Genomic DNA, 18,032 nt, shown 5'->3' on the forward strand with positions numbered 1-18,032 from the left:
CCAATTGAAATTGTTGTTTTCTAACTGGTTCACCAACCTTCCCTATTTTTCTGAAACTCAGATATCTATGGTTTGCAAATTAGTTTTCCAACCTACCCTGACCAGGTATATCAGAAGTTTATGAATTTCTCTCTTATGATGTTTGAAACATTCTCAAATGATAAAATCAATTGTATGAGCTATTTTCATTTGATCCAAAAATTAATTCTCAAACAATAAATTATTTCGAACTAATATTGTTAAGGACCTTTGAACATCTATTCTAGAATCATATTTCGAGATTTTAACAAGACAAGCTTGACTCAAATTTTATTCTTTGTAGATCTACTAGAAGTCATACGACATAGTCTCAATAAATAGAATGGTTCAGTCTTCACATACCTTATGAAAATACTCACAAAAAGCTCTTTTAGAATGAAAATTCACTCTACTCATTGGTGTTATACGGAAAGACATTATTGATACCTTCCTCAAAGTTCAATTGCACATCAACTTTGAAGCAACACTATGGTGATACGTTCTCCCCCTTATTCAATACTTACATATTTTTAAAAATAGGTAAAACATATAGATAATAATCCACTCCCCCTTACATAATGCTCCAAAAAACCATATGTTGTAGCAAGATACTACAAAATAATTCTCTCCCTTTTGTCAACAAAATTGCCAAAGAAACCAAAAAAAGGGATCAGTATGAATTAAACAAAAATGTTTCAAGATTAGATAACACATACCATCTTTTAGTTTGGACGATTTCACCAAGAAAACTCGGTTTGCATCTCATACAATTCCACATCCACTCTCCCCACAAAGTTATTACGTTTAAGCATAAGTTCAGAAGAACTCTCTCCCATTTGATGTTATTCCCGAAAGAACAACATGAGTAACCTTGACTCTAATCACAAGAGAAGGATTTTCTTGGACATTAATAAATTTACTCGCCAGTTATAAACAAAGTGGATTTGTATCCCAATATTTTCTCTCTTCTCGCCAATTACGAACCAAGAAGTTAAAAATAACGATCTTAATGTTAGATGCACTAAGAAACAAGATTTTCGTGAGAAAATAATCATTGACAATAACTATTTTTCACGCCAGTTATGAAGAAGAGAACAATTAATGCGATATGACTCAACATAAGAATTATAACTTCTCTAGCCGTGCACGAATATATATATTAAAGTTCATTACTTATTCATCTTACTGTTATACAATCGAGGAAGTAAGTAGATTCCTAGAGAACATCTCACGGAATCTTGTAGTAATATATTCACATAAGTGTAATAGTGGAGCGATAAATACTGCCATTCTCAAAATAGTTTACTCCTGTTTTGCAAGAGTTAATAGTTTACCTATGAGAAAATATGAGAAATATGTTCTAATCACCAGAATATGACAGCAAGGAACAAAACTCACAAAATAAGCAATAAATATATATAATCCATAAAAGATTAGCAAGTCATCTTCTAAAATAAAGTTTAATTAAATAAACTTTAAACATGCAAAATGATAGTATTTGGAATAGATAATGTAACATATATGAACTACTCCAAAAGCTAGTGTTCCTCCTTAAACAATAAGAATAAATTCCTACAAGGAGTTAACTAGTAAAACCAAAAGAAAAAAAACATCTAATTAGATGTAATCATTTCCCAAAGACTTCAGGGAAGCAAGATCTTCAGAGGCCTTTTTCAAGTTTGAATTCAGGAGATCAATATTCTTTTTAGCAGTAGAAAGCTGATCAAACACAACTTCAAAGTCTCTCATTAGTTTTCCGACAAGGTCAAAAAACATCTGAACAGGGTTAGAATCACCATGTTCGTGATCAAAGTAGCAAGTGTTAAGTGTAGTAGTCAAGTCTCTGTTGACTCATGTGGACTGTCTCAGGCGAGGTCTTTTATGTTGGCTGTTATTTGACTTTACATAAATACTGTCCAGTCTATCCTGCAACAGTATCTTAGAATATTATGTTAATCACAACAACTTTACTTTCTCTCTCTAAAACCTTCTCATGGTATCAATTAGGGCTGATCCTTCTTCATCAAAAAATTTCTAAAAATTTTCATCACTTGTTCGATTCATCTATCTTTTCGTCATTTGCAAATCGTTCTTCATCTTTTCCCTATCAATTTTTAACAATTTTCATCAATTTTTTTCTTCAAGATTCATTCTCTGTGTTCAATATGAATATTAACCCTAAAAAAAAATTCTTGAAATCTTTCATGCCTAACACTCGAAGTATGGCAAATCAACAACAACATAGTTTTCAAAATCCTTGGACTTCAATCAACAATAATATTGAAAGTTCTTCCACTACTGAATATGTTAACACACATTTCACTCTACCGATTACCAATATCTTCAACTTTGTTTCACACGCTTTAGATTCACCCATTTATCTTCTATGACGAGATCAGTTTGAATCAATTCTGATCTCTATGGCTATGTTGATGGTGAATTTGTTGCTCCGCCAGAGCAAGTTGTTCTTGATGGCGTATTATTTGTTAATCCAAGATGGATCTACTGGAGGAAGTTACATCGATTTGTTACTAGCTGCATCAAAGCCACAATTACTCCAACAATTTCAGGTAGGTATTCTTGGTCTTACAACATGATAGACGCATTTTTATGTCTAATTTGTCTTCAATGTTTCGTATTGTTAGTACTGGATTTCGTACTTATTATGGTGTTTTGTGTGTTTGTAGGTATTTTTTGGAAATAAATATTGTTGGAAAATTCGGCTTGAAAAGTTGCTCGGAGTACCCCTGGAGGACATTTTCTATACAGACCCCCACTTTTGCTAAGGAGCACCCACGGATATGTGTAGCCCATTTGTCTATAGCACCCACTGGTTATTTGGCACCCAAGACGTTGGATAAGGGCTACCCATCTTCATCGTTTCAAAACTATGATTTTGGAGGGAAACAATGACAACAAGAACACATTTCTGGTTCGAGTTTTTGGTGATGATTTAGCCAGACTCAATAGATGGAATTGCATGGGAAGACTTGACTGAGCCTAACAGGATTGGTATGGGTAATCGGTTCGATTAAATTTGGATAGAACCCGTGTTGAAGTGAAGCGGCGAGGATACATGCGAACACGACCTGGATGGAGATATTCACGGGATTCGGAGAGTTTCGTGAGACTACACCATGTTCTGAGTCATGCAGAGACGTGTTGGAACGTGTTTGCAGAGATTTAACGCGTGCAGGAGAAGAAAAAGGGAAGAAAATATTCCCGAGAATATTTTCTTTTACTGCCGAGTATTGGAAGGATTTTCCGGAGTAATGAGCGAATATTCTTGTCCCTGTTGAGTATAAATAGCCTATTAGGGTATCACTGATGAAGAACAGAGAGTTTGGGAGAGGCGGAAAGCAACAACAAAAGAGAAAAATCGAGTTGCAAGAAAGTCCATTTCTGTTGCAGCTGAAGAACACGAAGAACAAAATACCACCAGAGGCAGTCGTTCATGCTACAATGACAACGACAGTTTTCTGTGGGTCGTAGTGTTTCAAATACTACCGCAACTTCATATTTATCGTTCTTTGTAACAGTTTTTTGCAACAATTATAAACGTTGCAAACACCCGATTTTTATCATTTTCTCAATTTCATCATTTGTAAACACTTTGAACAATGAAATCAACTTTTGAGCGTGTTTCCAACATGATGAGAGGATAATTTTCCCATAAACAAGGCAATGAGGAAGTTATTTACGCATGAATAATTGGTAACTATTTTATTTTCTCTAATTTATAATTTATAATTCACTCAATCACTGCTTTTGCAGAGCTTTAAATTGTTTGCGTAATTTTCTTAATTAGTTGTGATTCAATCTGATGGGTTATACTTTGTTTAGTCAATTGATAATCTATTCTTAGGGAATACAATTGATATTTGAGAATATGCCTGATTATTTTTGAGTTAAGAAATAAGGGACTTAAAAGATAATTAGAGTTCTGGGTTATTTACCATATTCATTCATGTGTAATAGTGGAATAAGAGTCTTGGTTATTTTTAATATATTGAAATCAATTTTGAATTAAATTTTCTTTGTTTTTAAGTTTTATAAGTCTAAAATCTATTGCTTTCACAAGTCTTGAACGAATCATCTTACTACAACAACTTTAAAAATCACATCACAACAGCTCGTGAGATATGGTTATTTCTTGAAAATAGTTTTAGATCTCAATTTCTTGCTGGAAAAACCTTGTTAAGGAATCAGTTGCACAATTTTAGAAAGGGAACATCATATATTCTTGATTATCTTCATACTATCAAGACTATTGTTGACTCTTTAGCTGCTATAGGAGAACGTTTTAGTGAATCTGATCTTATGATGCATATTATGAATGGTTTATGGAGATTATATGAATTTTGTGATTTCTGCTCAAAATCGTGATACACCATTTACATACTCTGAGATAAAGGCTAGATTGTTAACTCATGAGTAGTGGCTCATTGATCAAGACAAAGATTTTATGCTTGATCCTCAAAATACAACTGGTTTTTATAGTCGAAATACTTCCACTACTGGAAATGGATCTGGAAATTATAATAATAATGGATTTTCTCATAATAGTAATCGATCTAGATTCAAGAATGGTAATAATAATGGAAATAATAATGGTAATTCTAATTTTTAAAATAGTCAACATCAAACTAGTTCAACATCTTCTTATGCTGATAATGAAGGTGGTTCTTCTGGTGGTTCTGCAAGGAGATTCTCAACAAATTTCTCACAAGTACAGTGTCAGATTTGTCGCAAAACAGGCCACTATGCTAGCCGGTGTTTCTTTCGTTATCATCCTCCAAATAACAATAGTACTGCAAATACTGGTTCTTCTTCTCCTGGTTCTAGTGCTAATATGGATGAGGTTCAACAAGCTTTTACAAGTATGAACATTGATGATACTTCTCTTAATGGTGATGGTGCTTCTACTTCAACTCATTGGATTTATGATTCAGGAGCCTCTGCTCAAATGACCGGTGATTCCTCCATTCTGCATACTTCTTCTACTTATAGCAGCGAGGAGAAAGTAGTTGTTGGAAATGGACCAAACATGTAGACTTGAACTATCATGTAATCAGGGAGTTAGTGGAGAATGGTTTCTTGAAAGTGTCTCATGTGCCTTTTGCTCTTCAGTTGGTTGATCTCTTCATCAAGGGCCTCTTTTATCCTACATTTTCGAATCTTCTTTGTCAACTTCTTGGAACTTCTTCTGCTGATGTTCTTGAGGATTCTCCTGCTGATGCTGGGTCTTCTTCTGCTCTTGAGGATTATGCTGATGATGTTGTTTACTGAACTTTTTCCTGTTTTGTTTGTTTACTCTTTTCTTTTCCTTTCGAACAGAGTACTCTTTTTAGTTTGTTGTTTCAAGCTGATAACTTTGTTCTCTGCCTGCCCTTATCAGCTTGATTCATTTGGATTGTGGACTGTCTCCGCAGCGGACCAGAGAATTTTCGCTTTCAACGGGTCGGGTTACGATCTGCTTGGCAAGCTCCGACTCTCTGATATGCCACTCGAGAAACTAGACTTTAAAATTGCCGGACCAATTCAATTTTACTAAGAAAATGTTCATCGACAGACTGCTTCATGAAGAGGAAAACTTATTTTCATTCCAAGGATCATCGAATTCGTCAAACTGCTATGATATGAATAGATACCATTGCTCACCAACCAAATTATATGAATCATTGTGCAAGTGACAACCATCTCCAAGTGAAGACCAAGGTTCAGACATTGAGATTCTGCTGAATAGATACCTCGTTTATGGGTCATATAAATGTATGAATTGTCAGGGTAGTTCTGGATACCAGCCACCACCGGCCAGTGCCAATGGTCTTCCGGGTAGCCACCGAGGTGGTGGGGTGCCCTAGTGGGCCTGACAACACACATCGTATCAGACGAGTGAGGAATGGCCAGTGCCAATGTCGGGGTAGTTCTGGATACCACCACCATCGGCCAGTGTCAATGGTCTTCCGGGTAGCCACCTATAGGTGGGGTGCCCCAGTGGGCCTGACAAGGGTTTCCACTTAGGATTAACAATCTCACCATCCAAATGGTTCCCCCAGGGGTAGTTGGGGTACCATTTATGGCCTGGTAGATGGTATGAACTTCCCTGTAGCAACCATCCCTCGTTAGATGGTATAGATTGTCTTTAAACAACAACAACCATCTCCTCTCAGATGATATGAGTTACCACGTAATGTAAAAACCATTGCTTAAGTCGCGAGCCGAGACAGATGATATGAATTAGCTCGAACGGTAATAACCATCTCTTGTCTCACAGGCTGTACGGTTATAATCACAGATGGTAATAATCATCTCATTAGCTGGTATGAACAACGAATGCTGCAACTACCTCAAAAAAAATATTATATAATCTGCCAGGGTTGCAATCATCTCTTGATAGATGATATGAACTGCCAAGCAATAACCGACACTTCCAGATGATATGAACAACCTTGTATTGTTGTGCTGAACCGCATAGCGGCTGTCTACGTACCCTCTCCGTTGCTCGAAGGGATCAAGCACGACCGTAGTTCCTCAATTTATCTAGATAGTATGAGTTGCCCACGGTGGCAACAACTGTCTCTTAGATGATATGAACTGTTTTTGTTTAGTAGCAAACATCTCATGCTTAAATAGTATGAACTGCTAACCGTAACAGCAACTATCGTAGCAGTATTGAGCATTAAATTAATTAATCAAGGGACACAGTCGGAACTAGTTCAAAACCGTACACCATTTGTAGCTTTAATATTATGTTACTACCATAATGGCTTGTCACTATACATATAATTTAATGTAAAAATACTGAGACAAATGAACAAGGCTGGTGGAATATCACCTGTTACCACTGTTGTTTCCTACAAGCCGTTGTCTATTTGCGAAGGCCTTATTTCCACTTTTTTCTCAAATCAGCTACAACCTCAACTCTCTCTTCTTTGGCTTCTAAAATTCGTCATCCACTGGTTGTTATGCACATGCAAGTTTTTCTACTTGGACCCAATTTTCATTGACATCAGAAACCCATGATTCTGTTATTGTGGTTGTGGTAACAGAAGCTGAAACATTTTGATAAAATTCTTGTCTACTTGTCCATTTTTGGTGAAGTAAAATTACCCCAGAAAGAAAAAGAGGAAGAAGGGAAAGAAGTCGTAAATCCCCCCTGGTAAAAAATATCTCAAGCCCCAGAAATATTTAACCACAACCAGTTTCTAAGATTCGTCTCTTTTCAATGAGAGAAAGAAAGAAATTGCTAAGAAGAGAAGGCGAAGGAGAAAACCCCCCAGTTTCATTCCCTTCCTTGTTTTATCACTTGTAAAGAAAAGACCAAGGCTACCCCTGGCTCTTATTCAACGTGGCAAGCATGCTCAAGTTCTCAACTTTCCATATTTTCTACTAATCAAGCACATTATGCTATTAAGGGGCAACTTAAGAATGTCAAATGCACTTTAGCATTCTTATAATGTGATATTACTAACCAAACTCGCTATTATATATTAACTCACGATACTGATATAGTAAGGCTACAGTACGAATAGTATATACACTACTAATTAATTAACATAAGCTACTGAACTAACTACTAACTTTGAAAGTGAAGGTTGAAAGCAAAGAGACATTTCATTTCTGAAGTTTTGTTTCTTCTTACATCCAAAAAGTACGAGCTGCTCGGCTATTTATAGAAAATATGAAGGGCTAATACATGGACACGTGCTAGCAGTACTTAGAGCTCAGGCTATTGATACTTATCACAAGTTTAGGCGGTTTTATCTTAGCCGCAAAGTAATCCAGTAAAAACTGGAATGTTCACGATAATCAAAAGAGGTGAGGAGGTGAGAATTCTCTCGAATGTACTGGAGTAATTTTGGGTGGAGATAAAATGGTGGGCCATCCTTTATCTCATGCTTACATAACACTCCTCCTTGGACCACCATTTCTAAGATGTTGCCTCATTAAAATCTTGCCGGTAAAACCCAGTAGGTTAAAAACCGGACGAAGTAAAAAGAGTACAAGAAAAGTCTTAGAACGGTGTTGGACACGCGTATGCTGCCTCGTTAAAACCTTGACAAGGAAAACCCAGTGGGACAAAACCTTGGCGAAGGAAAAAGAGTACAACGCGTTATAGTCCAAAGCTCCCCCTGAACAAAACTTCCATTAATTTGTCTGCTTGTACATGTGGCGCATTCCGATTCCATATACCAACTTCCGAAAAACTTTAGTCGGCAGAGACTTGGTGAATAGATCAGCATAATTATCACATGATTGTATCTTATGGATATCAATCTCGTTATTTTTCTGGAGGTGGTGAGAATAAAATAATTTCGGTGAAATGTGCTTTATTCTATCACCCTTGATGTAGCCTTCCTTCATTTGTGCTATGCACGCCGAGTTGTCCTCACAAATTGTTGTTGGCACAGTGGTTATGGAAGCCAGACCGCAAGAGCTTCTGATGTGTTCGATTAATGACCGCAACCATACACATTCTCTACTTGTTTCGTGGAGAGCAATTATCTCGGAGTGATTCGAGGAAGTAGCTGGGATCCTCTGCTTACATGAACGCCATGAGATTGCAGTACCGCCAACGGTAAAAACGTACCCTGTCTGAGAGATTCCTTTGTGCGGATCTGATAGATATCCGGTATCCGTATATCCTGTTATCTGTGCACAGTCTAAAGAATCTTTCGAGTAGAACAAACCCATGTCAGTAGTACCACGAAGGTAACGGAAAATCTGTTTTACCCCTGTCCAATGTCTTTTTGTTGGCGCAGAACTATACCTGGCTAGTAAATTTACTGCAAAAGAAATATCGGGCCTGGAACATTGAGCTAAATATAATAAATCCCCAATTGCACTTAAGTATGGTACTTCCGGACCAAGAAGTGCTTCATCCTCCTCTTTAGGACGAAATGGATCTCTTTTAGGATCAAGAGATCTAACAACCATTGGGGTGCTAAGAGGATATGCTTCGTCCACCTTAAATCGTTTCAAGATTTTCTCCGTGTAAGTGGATTGATGGACAAGAACTCCACTCTCATAATGCTCAAGTTGGAGGCCAAGACAAAATTTTGTTTTACCGAGATCTTTCATCTCGAACTCCTTCTTTAAGCATTCAATCGCTCTGGAGAGTTCATCAGGAGTTCCAATCAAATTGATGTCATCTACATATACAGCTATTATTGCAATTCCAGATTCTGTCTTTTTAATAAATACACATGGGCAAATAGGATTGTTTACATATCCCTCTTTTATTAGGTATTCACTGAGGCGATTATACCACATTCGCCCGGATTGTTTCAATCCATATAGAGCTCTATTTAATTTTAGTGAATACATATGACGTGGTTTCCCTTCAGGTAATTTGAATCCTTCCGGAAGTTTCATATAAATATCTGTATCTAGCTTTCCATATAGATACGCAGTGACCACGTCCATTAGATGCATGTCAAACCTTCCATAGACTGCCAGACTAATTAAATATCGAAAGGTAATTGCATCCATAACAGGGGAGTATGTCTCTTCATAGTCAATCCCAGGTTTCTGTAGGAAACCCTTTGCCACTAGTCGTGCTTTATAGCGAACGACTTCATTTCTCTCATTACGATTTCTTACAAACACCCATTTGTAATCTACAAGAATCACATTTTCTGGTGTCTGTATTGGGCGCCCAAAAACGTTGCATTTAGAGAGAGATTCCAATTCATCTTGGATTGCCACTTTCCATTTAGGCCAGTCGTCTCTTTGTCGACATTATTCTATAGAGTGTGGTTCAATAACATCATTATCTGTGGCGATTTCAGTAGCTACTGAGAATGAAAATATATCGTCGACAGTTATTGTATTACGATCCCACACTTCTCTGTCGCATGCATAATTTATGAAAATTTCCTCATTCACAGGTACTTGTGTCTCAGTGGAGACTTTATTCTCTTCAGGAGGTTCATCAGAGAAAGTGGATCGTTCTTTGATTGTCTCTTCAGGAGCACTATCTGTAGCCTCTTCAAGAGCACTACCTTTGATTGAGACAGATTGGCTCTTCCTATTTCGAGGGACAGAATCTTTTGAACTAATTGGTCGTCCACGCTTCAAGCGTGGCTCTGATGACTCGTTTGCCGCTGAGCTCCCAATTTGTCCCGTCGGTACATCAATCTGAGCTGGAGCATTTCTAGCAGGCACATATGATTTTGTAATTCGACCAGTATCAGTAAATGCATCAGGCATTTGGTTTGCAATATTTTGCAGATGTATAATCTTTTGCACCTCAATTTCATATTAATTAGTGCAAGGGTCAAGATGAGACAGACTTGGTGTGTACCAAGATATTTCACGCCGTTCTTTTGACGGCTTATCATCTCCCCCTAACGGCGGGAAAAGTGTCTCATCAAAATGACAATCTGCAAATCTAGTTGTAAAGACATCACCTGTTAAAGGCTCTAAATACCTTGTAATAGACGGTGAATCAAAACCAACATAAATACCAAGGCGACGTTGTTGACCGAATTTAGTGTGTTGTGGTGGTGCAATAGGCACATAAACAGCACAACCAAAGACACGTAAGTGCGAAATATCTAGTTGCTTCCCCAAGACAAGTTGTAGAGGGGAGTATTGATGGCTAGCAGTTGGTCGAAGTCGGACTAAAGCCGCTGCGTGCAAAATAGCATGTCCCCATGCAGAAACTGGTAATTTAGTCCTCATAAGCATGGGTCGAGCAACCAACTGAAGATGCTTTATAAAAGACTCAGCTAATCCATACTGAGTGTGCACATGTGCTACAGAATGCTCGACATCAATACCAACTGAAAGGCAATAAGCATCAAAAGCCTTATATGTAAATTCACTAGCGCCATCAAGCCGAATGGACTTAATAGGAAAGTCCGGAAAATGGGCTCGCAACCGAATAATTTGGGCAAGCAGTCTGGCAAATGCAACATTACGTGTTGATAATAAGCAGACATGAGACCATCTAGCAGATGCGTCTATCAATACCATAAAGTATTGAAATGGTCCACACTGTGGGTGGATAGGCCCACAAATGTCACCATGTATCCTCTGTAGGAATGTTGATGACTCAATAATAACTTTGGTTAAGGATGGTTTTATAACCAGTTTTCCTAGGGAACAAGCAACACAATTCATATCCTTACTTAACAAAAGTTTCAGGTTTTGTAACGGATGCCCATGAGCATTTTGTATTATTCTACTCATCATGGTAGAACCTTGGTGTCCAAGCCGGTCATGCCAAAGCTTGAATAATTCAGGGTCATTAAACTTCTGGTTAATGACAATATGAGATTCGACTATTCGAATTCTCGTAAGATATAACCCAGAAGAGATGGCCTTAAGCCTCTCCACAACGTGCTTCTGGCACGAGGCAGATGAAGTAACATACAGGTACTCCATATTATGCTCATCCGTTGTTTCAAGGTGGTAACCATTACGCCGAATATCTTTAAAATTCAACAGATTCCTTTGGGATCTGGTAGAATATAAGGCGTCTTCAATAATTAATTTTGTACCACCTGGTAGAATGATACACGCTCTTCCGGAGCCGTCTATCATATTACTCGAACCCGAAATGGTATTCACATTACCCTTAAACCTCTTCAAGGTTATAAAATATTTATGGGTTCGAAAAATTGTGTTTGTTGTTCCACTGTCAACTAAACAAACATCTCCATCGTCCATTTTGGATAGATTACTTCTGGAATCCATATCCTTTAACACAAATAGACGAGAGAAAATTAAACAACAATACTACCAAAATGTCCACTTATATTACACCAAAAAAATGTGGTATACATCACCAAAAAGAACACACCCAAAATTACAACAAGAGAAAAGAAGAAGAAAAATACAGAAAACACAAGGAAATATACTACAGGGCATAAGGAAGAAACAGTTCTACAGCTCATCAAAAGAAACTGACTAGGCTCGCCACTTTCAAGGTCGACGAGATAATCAGATACATCTAAGTGGGTATCACTGGTACTGGGGGCACTTGCTTCAATTAAATTTGTCTCTATGTCTTCGGCAGGTCGCTTCAGGGACGCCTGATAGAGCCTAACAAAATGTTCCGGCGTACGACAGGTACGCTGCCAGTGATCAGTTAAGCCACACCTATAGCAAACACTTTTATGAGGAGGTTGGCTAGAAGAACCCTTTCCCTTTTCTTGCTTCGGTTCCTTTGGTTCCGCAATTTTTAGCGGCCGTTGGTACGGCTGGTAACGGACACCCTTTCCTCGTTCATTTTTGTGGCCCCCACGTTGGTTTCCTTTACCATTTCCATGTTTGCCTTTGTTACCATGATTATTTCCTCGTCTAAAATGCGTAGCAGCGTGTGCTTCAGGCACCGCTGCGGAACCAACAGGACGAGCTTCATGGTTTCTTAACAAAATCTCATTATTCTGCTCTACAATCAACAAACAGGAAATTAGCTCGGAATATTCTGTAAATTTACGCTCTCGATATTGCTGCTGCAGGAGCACATTCGAGGCATGAAAAGTTGTAAATGTTTTCTCTAACATTTGTTCGTCAGTGACATTTTTCCCGCACAATTTTAATGTCGAGGTAATTTTAAACAGAGCAGAATTATAAGATGCCACTGATCGAAAATCTTGCAGCCGCAAGTTCAACCAATCATTCTGAGCTTTTGGAAGTATGACCAACTTCAGGTGGTCAAACCGTTTTTTCAGACAGTTCCATAAAGTAAATGGATCTTTAACTGTCAAATATTCCCTTTTCAAATCATCCTGGAGATGATGGCGAAGGAAAATTAGAACCGTAGCGCGGTCCTGGTTGGACGCGTTGTTTCCTTCCGTAATGGTATGCCCGAGGCTTTTAGCTTCCAAATGAAGCTCGGCATCAAGTGCCCAAGAAATATAATTATTTCCTGAGATATCGAGACCTGCGAATTCGAGTTTAGTTAGACTTGCCATTTAAGGAAAGTAGTAAAAGAAACAACGACTACCTATACTCCCTTTAGTTTTAGCTGTTGAACGGCAACAACTTGACCGTCGACCGACGAGCGATTCGTGCTGATAACGTCTTATGAAGTGATATTACTAACCAAACTCGCTATTATATATTAACTCACGATACTGATATAGTAAGGCTACAGTACGAATAGTATATATACTACTAATTAATTAACATAAGCTACTGAACTAACTATTAACTTTGAAAGTGAAGGTTGAAAGCAAAGGAAACATTTCATTTCTGAAGTTTTGTTTCTTCTTACATCCAAAAAGTACAAGCTCCTCGGCTATTTATAGCAAATATGAAGGGCTAATACATGGACACGTGCTAGCAGTACTTAGAGCTCAGGCTATTGATACTTATCACAAGTTTAGGCGGTTTTATCTTAGCCGCAAAGTAATCCAGTAAAAACTGGAATGTTCACGATAGTCAAAAGAGATGAAGAGGTGAGAACTCTCTCGAATGCACTGGAGTAATTTTGGGTGGAGATAAAATGGTGGACCATCCTTTATCTCATGCTTACATAACAAGCATTATAATTTTAGGCATTTTCTAATCGTAAAATTTAGTTACTGGGTTTGGTTAAACCCGAGAAAAGTTTCAGATCTCACAATAAAAAGGTACGCACTGTTATAGTCTCAGTCAAGGTCTTTTATGTTGACTTTTATTTGACTTTACATAAATACTGTTCAATCTGTCCTTTAACAGTATCTTAGAATATTCTATTAATCACAACAACTTTACTTTCTCTTTCTAAAATTTTATGAGCAAGATGTGGTGAAGGGATAATTATAAAATCCAATGACTTCTTCGGTAACATCTTCCCATTTCTGTTTTCTACCTTCCTTAGCACGATTCTTAATGCAAGAAGTATCCATGTATTTTGAAATTTCAAAATATAAAAAAGGAGGGATCCCCTCATACCGTTATTGTCACACTATCTCACATGTTGGACGTCGTTTTTGCGAATAAAAACCAAACCGTAACGGATTTGAAGCTAATATTTTGGGAATATGTTACTAACACAAATCTCTACGTTCTTACCAGAAATGAGTGTATTCCGAGAAATATAACGCCACCATCTACTACTTTGAAAATGAGCCGTTGAAAATCAACGGATTTCTGGCAGTCGAAATTAAGACCGGTAGATTGTGAGGTTTTATATTTCGGAATACGCTCATATTTGGTAGGCATGTAGAACTTGGTAGGAGGAACAAATCTAAATATTAGCTTCAAATCCGTTACAGTTTGGTTTTTTATTCACAAAAATAACATCCAACATGTGAGGTAGTGTATGATTTATCATTTTATGTAAGCCGAATCGAATCCCTGAAGAGAATCATTCATTCACATCGTTCGAATCATCTCCAAATCCGGGCCTGTTGACCGGATTTTTAATCGAATTTGAAATTAGCAAATCCCAATAATACTTGTAGGTTTGCAGAATTACGAATTGCTGCCAAACACAGTAGAGTAAGTTTTTACATAAATAAAACTTATCTAGAATACAAAACAAAGCTAGGATAAGTTAGGCTAGATAAAGAGTGATCGAGATTTGTCTAGGAGGGATAAATCATGAAAAGTTAATTAATCATTCATCATGAGCAATCAATAGGACACTAATTAATAAAGTATTTATAATGATTTGTCTAGGAGGGATAAATCTACGGCCGTGGTTTTTTCAACTAATCATTATAAATATTTTATTAATTAGTGTCTTATTGATTGCTCATGATGAATGATTAATTAACTTTTCATGATAAATGTTCATTTAATGAATCTAATAAATACATATTTTTATTATAAATAAGTTTATTAAAAACTATATATATATATATATTGATCGGTAAAGAATTTGGTGCTTGCGAGTTTCGAACTCAGGTAACTTGTATCATCACCCAATGACTTTACCACTCTACTACAGTGACCCCGATTAAAAATTATATTAATAATTTTTAATGGTGGTGGAAACAGTGGCGGGTATTTGTGAGTGGTGGAGATGGTAACATAACTGGTGGTGGAAAAAACAGTGGGCGTGGCTGGTTTTTACGTACGGTGGTGGATGTTAGTGAATAGTAGTGGACAATAACAGTTTTCTGTCTTTACAAAATGGACAGCATTTTATTGTGATAGATGTAGTTGACTGTTTTTAGCACAACTGTGTAAGGACAAAACACAAATATTTTGAGGAGGATACTAAATCATATAAGACAATATGATCATGACCGCTGGATCGCCCAAATGGGATCCCGGCTATTTATAATACCCGGTCGAATAAATCACGATTTTTAGTATTAAAATAAAATTGATTACATTTCCAAAATACAAAACAAAGTTTGGACAAGTTAGGTTAGATAAAGAACGATCAAATTTATACTTGCAGAACATAAATCTACCACTATAAATGATCACGTTTAATTAAAATTTAATAATAAATATTCAATTGATGTTTCATAATAAATGTTTCTTTTATTAATCAAATGAATATATTTTTGTTGATACATAATAAATTTATTTGGTATTAACCATATCATAAGCATTAATGGTGGTTGTGATGCTGGGCAGTGGTGGGGATAATGATGGTGGGTATTGGTGAGACTGATGGAGTGGTGACGATAATGTGGTGGTGGAAGAAGTAATGGTAGTAGGGTGAGAAAATGGGTCCTAAGATAGGTAAATTAAGCACTGATGGTGGTTTTGATGGTGGGTGGTGGTGGTGGATCGGCGGTGGGGATAATGGTGGTGGGGATAATGGTGGTGGGTATTGGTGAGACTGGCGGAGTGGTGACGATAATGTGGTATTGGAAGAAGTAGTGGTAGTAGGGTGAGAAAAGATGTCCTAAGATAGGTAAATTATTTAGTCACCCTTGATTAATTTTTCTTTATTTTGTTTTAATTTGTTTTAGTTTTCAAATTACTTTTTTTATTATTTTTTAAAATTAAAACAATTTTTAAAGGCCAATTTTTTTTAAAAAGAAAATGTTGTGATTTTATGATTTTTCGGGTAGGGGACAGGAAGAAAAATGAAACCTATAAAAAAAAAATTGACCAAACACAAGGCTACGCGTGAATTAATTGTAATCGGTTCAGTTTCTCACATCTCTCTTTATTCCCCTTTTTTGTCATGGTTTACGTTTCTGTCATTATTTCTCCCATACTTCATGGGATTATACAAGGCTATGCATAAATTAATTGTAATCGACTCAGTTTCTCACATCTCTCTTTATTCTCCTTTTTTGTCATGATTTCTGTTTTTGTCATTTCTCCCCAACTTCGTGTAATTGTGGATGCTTGAGAAATAGTTCATGATAATAGGTAAAGAGACAAGAAAAGAAATGGATCAAGAATTAAATATTATTATAAATTCTAGGAAATTAAATTAACACAAATCTATGTAAATTGGGGACCCTTATATCAAAGAGAAAAATTTAATTCTAATGCTAATGGTAACATATTTTGCAAGATTAATCTAATTGATTTTAAAGTAATTTTAGGTGTTTTTATTTTTGTTACAAGTTTGGCGAATGACCTTTAATAGTATCTTTTTGAAGTAGTGAACGAAGTAATGTTCTACTGTCCATAGGATTTGCTATAACGATTAACTATGTTTGTCCCAAAGGGTTGTATGACTTATATACACAATATTAAAAAATTCGAGAATAAGGACATGTTTATTAACCAACTTCTCAAAACATTTAGACCTGGATCGATCGGTTCGATTCTTTTCAGACAATTACGATATGTATGAATCGATGAATACATTTGAAACACATATCCTTACCCGTGCCGTTATGGCAGCGGTTGAGACCTAGTCCTAAATAAAACTTATCCTAACACCACTGTAGATAGTTGGTGCTGGGCAAGATTGAATCAAACAACATAAACATGTGGCTAAAGATGGACACTACTAAACCTTTGTCAATAAAAATACAAAACATAAATACCAAACTCCCCAAAACGATTCTTTTATTAGGCTATGGTGCAGCCCTCTTATGGTTGCAGAGTTAAGTGTGCTCTACAATTGAAAGGTATAAATTATGAGCACATATAGAAGATGATCTTCAAATAAGAGTGATTTGCTCTTGCAGTACCATCTAGTTCATAAGAAGGTCCCTTTTCTTGGTCATGGTGGAAAACCCATAGTAGAATCGTTGATCATACTGCAAGACAATGATGACATGGCCAAACAAATACCCATTACTACCCAAAGATCCTTATGAAAGATCTAAAGCTGGCTTTTGGACTAAATTTAGTGGGGGATTGGGGAAGTTGATAACTATAAAATGTCGTGGTCGAGACTCGAGACACAGATCGGTCCAACCAACTGGCGATAATGCTACCTAGAGTTATGGGAAGGTGACGGTCTAAATTTACGATGATGATCATAGCTCACTATCATTTCTACAACGCTTTATTACAGTCAAATTAAACTTCAGTATCATACTAATAGTTGTTGAAAAAATTTGTAAGAATCTTAATTAATAAATTATGGATATAAATGAAGTTTAGAAAAAAAAATGGGTGCACGGGTCAGGATTAATTAAGGGATGTTGATGTCATTTTGCTAAACCAAGCAAAACGTACGTTGGTAACAAACCAACAAGACTCGCCTGATTTTAAGAAACATTGAGACTTCATGCGTCTTCAATGCTTTCAACAAAAGCTAAACAATCAAACCATCTTTTATCCAATATACTTCTGCAGAATCCTCTTTTCACTCTCCTTCCAACTTGAAAGCTCTTGTATTATCTGCATTTGATAGAAAACAAAGTTAAAAAAAAAACATGGTAAACAATAACAAGTTCTATTCAAAACCTTTCATAGTTTTCTGCTGGCTGATTGCAGCGGTAGGAGGTCTTATGTTAAGAACCCTTTCAAGAAACTCATACAACCCTCAAGTAGACCACCTCTAGTTATTGGCATGTCGATGCAATTATTCCAACAACTTACAGGAATTAACGCTATTATGTTCTACGCCCCGGTCTTATTTCAAACCATTGGATTTAAAAACGACGCGTCGCTATTATCGTCGGTGATCATAGGCG

General features: G+C 36.8%; 1 protein-coding gene across 1 annotated transcript; it reads right to left on the bottom strand.

Annotated features, from left to right (window-relative positions):
- Positions 1-10,284: 10,284 nt before the first annotated feature.
- On the bottom strand, positions 10,285-12,947 carry LOC113334627. Its single transcript, XM_026580840.1, has 2 exons — positions 11,868-12,947; positions 10,285-11,727 (listed from the first exon to the last, which is right to left on the bottom strand). Exons 1-2 carry the CDS (start codon positions 12,945-12,947, stop codon positions 10,285-10,287), a joined length of 2,523 nt encoding a protein of 840 aa, XP_026436625.1.
- Positions 12,948-18,032: the final 5,085 nt, after the last annotated feature.

The sequence above is a fragment of the Papaver somniferum genome, unplaced genomic scaffold (assembly GCF_003573695.1).
Source record: "Papaver somniferum cultivar HN1 unplaced genomic scaffold, ASM357369v1 unplaced-scaffold_137, whole genome shotgun sequence".
Classification (NCBI taxonomy): Eukaryota; Viridiplantae; Streptophyta; class Magnoliopsida; order Ranunculales; family Papaveraceae; genus Papaver; species Papaver somniferum.

Bases quoted from the DNA above. Each gene is read 5' to 3' on its own strand.
- LOC113334627 (XM_026580840.1), bottom strand. From the start codon at position 12,947: ATGGCAAGTCTAACTAAACTCGAATTCGCAGGTCTCGATATCTCAGGA. The intron at 11,728-11,867 runs GTATTTTTCTTC...TTTGTGTTAAAG, and splicing joins TATATTTCCTTGTGTTTTCT to GATATGGATTCCAGAAGTAA.